Genomic DNA, 10658 nt, shown 5'->3' on the forward strand with positions numbered 1-10658 from the left:
TGGCAACATGCACAGTAACTAAACATGAAATGTTTGGACGAGAAATTTCTTTCTTCAGCAGGAAATTCTCATTGTGAAGAATTTTGGTGACCAAACAACATCGGCCCCCATTGACTTCCATTGTGTGGACATAAAACCACAGAGACATTTCTTAAAATATCTTCTTTGGAGTTTTGAATGACATGAAAAAAATTTGTAGTCCTGGTACAAAAATTGTAGTCCTGGCTCGCTTAGCGTCCAGACTGGCGTTTTAACAGCGAACCTAAAGATATGGAACCAAGCTTACGTGTAAAGTCGCAACGTGATTGGACAGCTTTTAGGATTTATATTTTAAAACGGAACTTACCGGACATCCAAATGCACACAATGCTGTGTGCTGGGTTATACATGCTCACTGTATGCCTGCGCATACTAAGGTATTTTTAGCAAACCGGTAACTCGCGAAAACCTCATGAAGTGTTTAAAGCGGTCAAAACGGCGCCAGGAATTCCTCCGTTACACGTGCAAGCACAGATCTAATAAACACTCCTTTTATATAATCACTTGATTTTCGGGTCGTATATTGTTATCACTTCCTGTTCTTGGTTCGGTTCGGTTGATTTTGAAATGCTTTTTCAAGTTAAAGGTAAAAGGCTCAATCTTGCAAGTCCACTTCCATGGTCTTATGTGTCTATATTTATGTGCGTGTGGCACAGGATCCAGCGTGAGGAGAGGTTAGTGCAGGAGGCAGAGGAGAGGAGACGCAGGGAGGAGGAGGCGCAGCTCATGGCGGAGCAGGAGAGGTTGAGGGAAGAGGCGGAGCGCCTGCATGAGGAGAAGGAAGCGCGGGAAAGAGCCCGATTCGAAGAGGAAGAGAACGAGCGCCTTCAGAAACAGGTAAAAACAGTAACCGCTGAAATGTAAATGTGACATTAATGTGACGTAACCGTCAGTCTATAAACATAAGCTGTAGAGCCAGAGTGATTGACAGCGAAGATATTTATGTTAACAAGATGCGTCACTGCCATTGAAAGGAATGGGAGGAACGCAACGCTCAATATGGCCGCCCTAGTGAAGCTTTGCGCACGCGTGCCTGCCTGTTGAATAAAACAGCATATGCTGGGTTAGGTATGTTTTGATGCTTAAACCAGCTAAAGACCAGCTTAAACCAGCCTCAAACATACCAAACCAGCATATGCTGGTTTTTTCAACAGGGGTAGTATGTAAAGCAACGTGAAAAAGAATGTTGTACAATTTGATCATAGGAAAGAAACGTTATGGTACAGTTTACGTCATTTTTGCAGGTGTCAACTGTGAAGAAAGCGGATTTCTTTTTATCCTGGCTATTCAGCGTCGATCTGATTGTGTGATCTTGATGTGTCTGTAGAAGGAGGAGGCTGAAGCAAAGGCCCGTGAGGAGGCAGAGCGACAGCGTCTGGAGAGAGAGAAACACTTCCAGAAGGAAGAGCAAGAGAGACTGGAGAGAAAGAAGGTAAGATAGATCCTCGGTTAAGTTCATAGTCTGTATATAATGACTGTAAGGCACACCTGTCACCTCACATTCTGAACTGATGCGCTAAGTTTCTAAGTTGCTTAGTGTTAATATCATTAAACGGTTGCTTTTATACACCCAGAGATGTCGTGAAGAGGAAAAGCTGTTTAGATTGATGAAACCGTCATAGCTCTTGCGGCACATTGACTCGCACACTTTCTCTGTCTGTGAACCCGTGCACTGAAGGATGATGGCCTGAAAGTGTCATTAATCCTCTAGGACAGCACGTCCCTCTTCATGTTTATCTTCTTTATGACTTGATCTATCAGGACCACACAGTAGAGCCTCATCCCCGGGTGTGATTTTTTTTTGGTCCTATTTAGCCCAAAGCTTTGCATTTCAATTCTGTACGCTGCGTAGTATCGTTCAGATATCTCAAAGCCACCATGTTACGTTTATAACACCAAATCGGATGAATCAGAGGGACAGAGAGGGAGATTTAGATTGACAGTATTTATAAACCGAGCTACATTAGGAGAACTTGGCTTGTTGAAATTCACAGTAATGTAAAATAGTTGATAAAAGAATATTTAACCTAAAGGTGAACATTTGGGTGAAATATCCCTTTAAAAAATGAGCTAAGGGCAGGCCTGAGTGATTTATTTACTACTCATGTGTCGCTCAACTCAATTGTATGTACTGCATGTTTCATAAACTTCAGTGTGAGGTCTTACTGTTGCAACAGCACATTTTCTCTCTGTTGAGCATTTAGTATATACGCTTTTGTCCTGATCTTCTTTGTCTTTCTGTGCGTTGTCGCTAGCGTCTGGAGGAGATTATGAAAAGAACACGCAAAACAGATGCAGGAGACAAGGTACAGAACTCTTCTCATTTCAAACCGCCGCACTGCAGCGGCAGCACACTTCGAATTTCCCTTTGCGGTTCAAGAGCTCAGAGTCGAGCTTTGACGTTTTCTTCCCCTTCCTTCATGCAGAAAGACACAAAATCTCCATCTCAAGTCAACGGGAAAGATTCCACAACGGATTCACCGATGAATAAAGGTATTGATCAACAAGGGAGAGTTGACCAAAAAGACCTACTAGAACATTTACTGTCATGTTGTTTAACCCTGTATGAGTTTTGCATAAATTTATTTGCATAGCTTTGCTTAAAGTCCCCGTGAAACGGAAGTTGCGATCGTTTTTACTTCCGTATTTTGACGCATTTCTGAGTGAAATGGAATTTTGAATGAGAAAAATGGTGGGCGTGGCTTTCGTCTTTCTCTTCGATTTGATTGGATGTATTAAACAGCCGTTGCATTTTGAAATGGAACTGGCAGCAGACTTGACAGTTGAAGGGGAGGAGTTATGGATGCTCCGCCCAAGCCGTCTAACACGCGTCATCCAAGATGGATAGTCATTACAGGGCGGAAGTGCATTTTCAGGTTTTAAGTAAAGATTATGAGGGCACACGATTTTTAAAAAGAGAACGACCTACATTGATAAGCTATTTACAATAAACGCTGCAGTATTTATGAAAAAATAGGCATTGTAATTTTCAATTTCCCTGGTACTTTAAGTTTTCTAGCGTTAGGAGGAATGCATAAATACAAATGAATGGTCCGGTTGAACGCGCAGTTTCTGCCAATCTCATATTAATCTTGAGTACCTATAGAGTAGTGTTGCATACTTCGAAGAGTATTTAGTTTGATCACATTTATAAAAGATAGATACAGCTGTACGATTATTTCCGAAAACAGACGACGTCCTGGTGGTGTGCGGGGGGGAACTTAATCACGAGCACACAATACATCATCGCATTACCCCTGCATAACTGTTGATTCACTAGAAGTTCGTGTGGTTTACGTTACGCACGTACGCGCCGATTGCCAACAAAACACAGACATATGACTTCGTTTCAATTACTGCGTGCGGTTCATGTCCGGCATCTTTTAGCACTGGGACCGCTCCATCTATCAGTTTCAAATGATCTGCAAATCCAGCGTTATATCCACCTCCACCGTTTATACATCTATCACTGACATGCCGTGAACAAACAAACACACCTCAACTTCTCTCACTATCGCAAGAGTTACGAGCTGCAGGCCCACAGTGCAGCCAATCTTGACGCAGCACAGCCACTCTTGATGGTAAACGGTTCTTCCTATCGCTTGTCGGTTGACGCGTGGGCGGACTATTTCTTTCGCCTTCCCGTGGGCTTGCTTTTCCAGGAGAATTGCCCAATAAGGGACTAAGAAAAGTTGTTACGTAGCGGTTTTTCATGTTCGAAAAAAAACGTTCCGAAAGCTATACGAACCTTGTGGGAGTGTATCGAGCACACAAATACTACATAATACGCCCAAATCGTTTTTTGACAAGTTGACCATGTTAAGCATGAGAAGCTGTTGAAACGGCGTTAAATCACCCCCCTTTAAACAACCTTTTCCCCTCTGAAAGGACTTTTAGACAGTGATGGCATATGGAATATTTCCTCAGAGCTTTGAGTTGTATTTGTTTTATTGAGATGGAGAGGGAATAGCGTGCAAACTTCTGCCACCCCACAATGCTTTATACACACTGCTGCCTTGTTCGCAGGCCTTACATCATAGATCTGTCTAATGAAAGCAAGATTTCTCAATATCTTCTCTGAGGATAAGCAATGGCCGCATGGTGATTTCATCACAGTGCATTAAAATATACAGCCACAGAAAAAAATAAGAGACTATTCCAAATTGGTGTTTATTCAGCATTTCTAGCTGTATTGTGGCCATTCCAGACCAGTGTCTGTTGAATTTTGACAAAATCAAGTATATAAATAGTCATAAATAAATAAAGACATGAAGATGCAGACTTTTTCCTAAATACATGTACAAATATGACTGTTATATTGCTTAAAAGTGAATGTGAACTTGAATATGAGCATCTTTTCTGTTATTTGGACCTGTTTCTCCAATTTTCATTTTCTGCAAATAAATGCAAAATTTATATTGGGAGAAATTTGGGAGAAACATTGTTGATAGTTCTCAGAATGAAACAAAAACGATCATTTCACCTAAACACATACATATAAATACTACATTTTGAAAAATGTTTCTTTCTGTGGCTGTAGATGCTAAGATGATGAGTTGGTTGTTTTTCTCCAATCGCTTGAATGCCTTGAAATACTGTATATATACTCAATCTATCCAAAACGTTTTTTTATAATTAGAACTGACATTGGAATACGTATACAAACAGAGGTCACGGTTGTACAAATTAGCATTATGCATTTAGATCTGTCATTAAATACCTACACGCTCTCAAAAGGCGCCTAGATGCTCAAACATTTATCTGGTTCTACAACCAGCAATCTGGCAACATTAAATATGATCCATACAAATATCTGGCAACATTAAAGAACATTAAATAATCATTTTCTCCGTCTCGTAGCTTCCGCGGACTACCAGCCAAGCGCAGCCTTAAAACAAGATGGCCAACATCAAAGTACCATAAAGGAAAGGTAAGTCGTGTTTCTGGGAGTCAGAAAATGGTGATTTATGTCATTTTAGCCAAACCTAAAGTAAAGAGACACGATACGCAAATTTACATTGAACTTGAATCTATCCAAGTATAAAGTATAATATATAATCAAAGTATAAAGATGAACACTTTGAATGCGTTTTATCAACATTTTGGATTACAGTACCATAAAAAGATGGCCTTACCGCTTACAACCACTAAAAGCAAGTTTTTGATTTACTCCACTCAAGCTTTTGGGTCATTCTCTCTGGATTTTAAACTGAACAAAGCATTATTTTGGCTGGCTGCTTCCATTGGTGACTATTTTACACAGACTTAGATCATCTATGTTAACGCATGACTTCTGTTTTCTGTCTTTTAGTCTGTCAGTTCTTGTTGTAAATGGCGTACAGCCTATCAAACACGAGAATGGTTTGTCAGCCAAAGGGAATACCACTCACTTTGAAGACATCCTCCAGCTGGCCAATCACAGCAATGGGCGGGAGAAGTCAGAACCTGACATATCCGATGAGCCAATCATGGCGTTTGACAGCGGAGAATCATTCCTTAAGAAAACGGGTCCAATTAAACCTCAGCATGTGGCAGGTAATATCTCAACGGGAGTTGTCAGACAATGCGTTTCTTTGGCGGGTTTTGTTTTTTTCGGTTCTCTTTCCTTAGACGATAAATGAAATGTTTATTGCTTTCATCCAAAGCTGCGTGCAGTGGATTTACGGTACACGTTTTTGCAGTACATGTGTTTCCAAGAAATCCAATTTATGACCTTGTCATGCTGTACAGCTTTAAGAAGCATGTTTTCTCACGTCATTTTTTTCACGTTTAAATGTGCAGTCTGGAAAACGTACACTGTGTGGCACCACAGATTAGCTCTTACCGTTACCTTTGGCGCTGGAGAGACATTGGCCTTGTGTTTCCTACTTTCATTGGCGCCTTGAAGTTAAGCGCTGTCTCAGGTGTGGGCGTCAGAGTAGGCGTGCGTTTAATTCCTAGAAGAGGCTGAAGGGCGACAGACCGGGTAACGGGGCGAAGAGCCTGGCAGGTTTTGGCGCTGAGCTAGATTCCACAAATGGTTTCGAGGACACCTGATCCGGCCCCGCTGGCACCCAAGGTTGGAAACGGGAATCCTGGCTTAGCTTCCCCCTTCCTTTGGTCTGATCAGCATTACTTGTGCCTGCTTTCCTCAGCACGTACGCCCACCTGCCAGCCTGTGTAAGTTATCTGCAAAGAAAACACAAGCAGGTTCAGCCCAGGGCATGCCAGCTCTCGTAAACCGAGGTGCACATTTTTATTCGGAGGTGATATCCAGCCTCTTTGGTATCGGGAGCTTGATCTTGTGTCGTGTTAAGTATAGAATTAGCATTGACAGTTTCTTGTGACTGTGCAGATAAATACGCTAATGTCCTTGGCACAAAATGAAGTCGTCTTCTGCAGTTTTCCTACAGCTTGCAGGCCACACCAGCCTACGGTGGTTGAGAAAGCAAATCTAGTTATCCAGCACAACCAGTTAGACTTCACACGTTAAATGCATTAAACACGTATCCGTTTCTAACTCCCTCATTCTTGTCTTGTGTCCTCCAGAGGTCCTCTGAGGTCACGAGCCATTGGACGAAGCCTTTCATCTGCATGTTTCTCAACATCCGTCTGAGAAACCCGATGGAAAAAGCACAGCATGAGCACACCCGCGCCAAACCCGAAAACTGACTTCTGTTTAGATTGCACAAAGCAACCTCGCTATCAAAGCCTTATGGCGAACGCTGGAAAATTACAAGCTACACAACAATCAAGCTAAGCTAAACAAGATCCATCAACGTGCAGCGGCATCACCGGTCAATAGGACTCACACTACGTGGCAGACCAGTTCATGCCTCTTTCTGATCACCGCAGTGCAACATATTTTAAAAGAACGTCTCTGGTGATGACCCATTGATAATCCTTGTCATAATTCATGCTGTTATGGGTTAAACACAGATGTGCTTTGGATGTTTTGTTCTTTATTGTTTAGTTATTTAAGGTGAAGACACTTGTAACTACTGGCTACAGTTGTATGTGAATAGTGTAAATTGATGTGAGGGGGAAAGATCTGTGAATAAAACAGATTGAATGAGAGAGCTGTGTGTGATGTTTTGGATGTTTATGTGATGTCACGTAGTCAAATAACCTTTTTTAATGCCGTAACATTCCACTGAATGAACACACGTACATTTAATTTGTTTACTACTAAAAAGCTTGCAGGTAATAAAGCATACATTGACTAGTTTTGCCAATTATTAATATTTGAAGAGTTCATTTGCACAAACGGATATCTTATTTTTTTTTATTGTATTATCATTTTTTATTGTGTTAGTTAGTTGTGTTTTTTGTCATTATTACTTAATCAAAAAAGCCCAACTGCAGTTTGATTGATATTACTTGGAATGCACAATTAAAAATGATACATTTTTTAAATGGTTTAAGAAGTGAGTTATCTGTTTTTGCAAATGAACTGTTTATTTGTTGATCCTCTTTTGTAGTAATATTTTGTAGCCGTTCTCCTGGACTTTGACTGTGTTGTGTGAAGTTTGTTTTGCCTCCTTAAATTATTTCCAAAGCTGCGCTTCAGTTTGCAGTCCAAGTATACGACTATGTAGCAAATACGTTTGTAAAACATCGTTCATAATATATTTAAATGTAAAGCAAAGACATCCATTTTTTAAGTTGGACATCAGTTTTGGCCATGACGGTATATATCATACAGTAGATGTCTTCACTTAAAGTAATACAGGATTCATTCAAAATATGCTGTAATTATGTGTGATATAAATATTTTGTTGCGTGTCAATGGCATAATAACACTGTCTGACATTAAACATGACATTTATGTTCTATAAATAATAGCTATACATTTAGTGTTCATTGATTGTTATAAAAGACCAATCATGATGTTTCTTTTTTTACTGATAATGGCCAGCAGAAAATCCTCCATTCATTTTTGTGCTGAAAATGTTGTCATCATTTACTCACCCTCTTGTCATTTTAAAGCTGTATGACTTTCTTCCGCAGAACCCAAAAGAAGATGTTTTGAAGAAATTTTGTAACCGAACAGTGCCGGCACCCATTCACCTCTATTGTATGGAAGCAAAACCAATGCAAGTAAATGGGTGCCGGTTAACAACATTCTTCAAAATATCTTCTTTTGTGTTGTGTTGTGCAGAAGAAAGAAAGTGCTACAGGTTTAAAATGACAAGGGGATGAGTAAATGTCAGTTTCATTTTTTGGGGTGAACCGTCACGTTAAGATTTCTGCTAGACTTTTTTTAATTTGCAGTCTAAATATCAATATGATATTTGAATCATATCTGTGATATATCAGAAACGTTTAACCCTTTGGGAAAACTAACCAGATCCAAGATGTCTCGTATATCCTCACTGATGCTTTTCCAGGAGGCCAGCGGGCCATCAGTTACATGCTTATACCGGAATCCCTGCCAAGTTTACATCCCTGTGACCTTTGTGCACATGCTAAAGTGCTTTTGCCATCTGTATACCATGACATCCAAAACCACAAGATTTATGCCCTCTCCCTCCATCCCTCCACCCCCTAAATATGCTGAACTGATCAGATCTCACCTCACCAAAATGTTTAAGAACACCATGGTTACCTTCTCTGCAACAAGGTTTTTGTGTTGGCATGAACATCTTATTGGCACTCCAGCAGGGTTTCCACAGCTGAATCCCTTTGAGCAAAATTCTTAGTTGCATTTTCTTACCTCGTGCAAAACAAATTCCATCGAATAGTCTATTCATTACTTCTGATTTACCGGTTGTGGTCTGTAACTGATACTCGGGAATTTGTAATCTGTGTCAACCTCCACGTGGTGGCCGAGATTGAAGTGTATTGATGTCCATTTGCGGGACATCTGTCATATTCATACGCAGCAGAGGGCAGCAAATCAACATGGATGTACTGACTCCTGATCAGGTTTCTGTCACCTCAAGACATTTGCGCTGCCTGCCAACATTTATTTTTCTTCGCCGCGACTGTTTCAGAGAAGAATCCGAAGCATGGAATTGGCTATATTTTCCGGCCCAGCATTCCCTGTAACTTTATATGGACCCACAAATGACTGGTTTGTTTCAGCGTTGTGTTGTTGCCGTGGGGATTGCTCCAACTGCGGTTGCTGCTTGTGTTCTCCTGCGGGGGAAATAAGAGGGCCTATTTTTGGGACAATGTCAGTGGCTGGTGAGTTATATGGTGGAGGCGCGGCCACGGTGAGGAATTAATTTGCCAAAGATGAAGGACAATGAAAGGTACACAACTGGGATAGAAGTGATGGAAACAACAAAGCACGTTCTTTCTAAGGTCACATCAGTCTGAAAGTCTTGGAATAGCTCTGGTACGAGATGGTGAATTGCACCATAAAGCCTATTTTCTCTACAGGGACAATATGGAGATCCTGCTAACGTCCAGTGATGATGAGTCAATCTAACCCATGAGATGAATGTTGATCCGAACAGATTCTGCAACTGAAACATGCAGTTGGTCTTAAGGAAGATCGCCAACTTGAGCGCTGTTGACCATATAAAGTTTGTCTCTAGCTGAGATTTCCTTTATTAAGATGTTTTGTTTGTTTCTTGAGTAAAAGTGATACACTACACCTGTCGTTAAAGTCATTAACCCTTAGAATTCTTGCCCCTCAAACATCTCATAACATTTACTCATGTGACCGGTGCTTATCCCTGACCTACTGTGCATTCCAGGTTATTCAGTATACGTTTAATCCAGTGCTTCCCAATCCATGGCGTAAATCAAGTTTTATAACATTCCATTAAAAATATACCAAGGTAAAAAATTGTGCACTTCCATAATTGTACTTAAAATGCTCTATTTTAACATGTTACATTTTGTACTTAATATACAGTAGCTACTTGAATATACAGTACTTTAATGTATACTACTTTCAAATATACTGTAGTACATCATGGTGTCTAGAAACGGCACAATTAGGAAAACTTAGATTTACTTAAACATTATTTTTTTCATTTTTTGTATATTAAAGTGCAAAATTAGAGCGTGAAGACAAAGCACTAAATACAATTAAGTGTATTTTAGAGCAGTTGTTTCACTTGGGCATAGTTGAATTTTACGGCAAAAAGGTTTGTGAACTATTTAGTATCTTTTTTAATATAATGTGCAAATACTAAGCAATGGATTACAAAAATATGTTACCTTCACCCGAAAGATTTTACCAGAATAAATTCTGTGGTAGCCCACACAGAAAAAAATACATTAGTGTTCTGTAGTAGTATTATAGTAAATTGATATATTTTAGTATACTTAAATATTTACTCTAGTAAACATAGAAATTTTAGTTTAGGCCTTCTATAGTTAATACTTTTGTAAACTACATTATTTTTTTAAGTGAGATTGCACATAATTCACACAAAAACCCTAACAAACTGGTAGTAAATGTTGATTCTTTAAAGATACTTTTTTGTGTATATTGTGAATATTTATATGTACCTGCAAAAAAACAAAAACGAATAGAGGCCTTGAACCTTTTGGTAAGCTATGTCTTTGGCAAGTTATATTCGCTTGAAATCAAACCCGTTACCCTGGTGTTGCTAGTGCCACGGTCTTACAGGAACACACAGAAACAGAATAAATGGACAAACATGTCATCTACACACCAC

General features: G+C 39.9%; 1 protein-coding gene across 6 annotated transcripts in view; it reads left to right on the top strand.

Moving 5' to 3' along the window:
• The window catches only part of map7d1a (MAP7 domain containing 1a), a 31337-nt gene extending 24242 nt beyond the window's left edge, over nt 1-7095 (top strand). For all 6 annotated transcript variants that reach the window (XM_057339923.1, XM_057339925.1, XM_057339924.1 and 3 more), the window contains 7 exons: nt 696-876; nt 1367-1471; nt 2295-2345; nt 2466-2532; nt 4900-4969; nt 5351-5574; nt 6568-7095. In XM_057339923.1, the coding sequence (XP_057195906.1) occupies nt 696-876; nt 1367-1471; nt 2295-2345; nt 2466-2532; nt 4900-4969; nt 5351-5574; nt 6568-6578 (709 nt within the window). In that variant the 3' untranslated portion in view covers nt 6579-7095. The remainder of the gene's footprint in view (nt 1-695; nt 877-1366; nt 1472-2294; nt 2346-2465; nt 2533-4899; nt 4970-5350; nt 5575-6567) is intronic.
• Nucleotides 7096-10658: the final 3563 nt, after the last annotated feature.

This window comes from Triplophysa rosa, linkage group LG8 (assembly GCF_024868665.1).
Source record: "Triplophysa rosa linkage group LG8, Trosa_1v2, whole genome shotgun sequence".
Classification (NCBI taxonomy): domain Eukaryota; kingdom Metazoa; phylum Chordata; class Actinopteri; order Cypriniformes; family Nemacheilidae; genus Triplophysa; species Triplophysa rosa.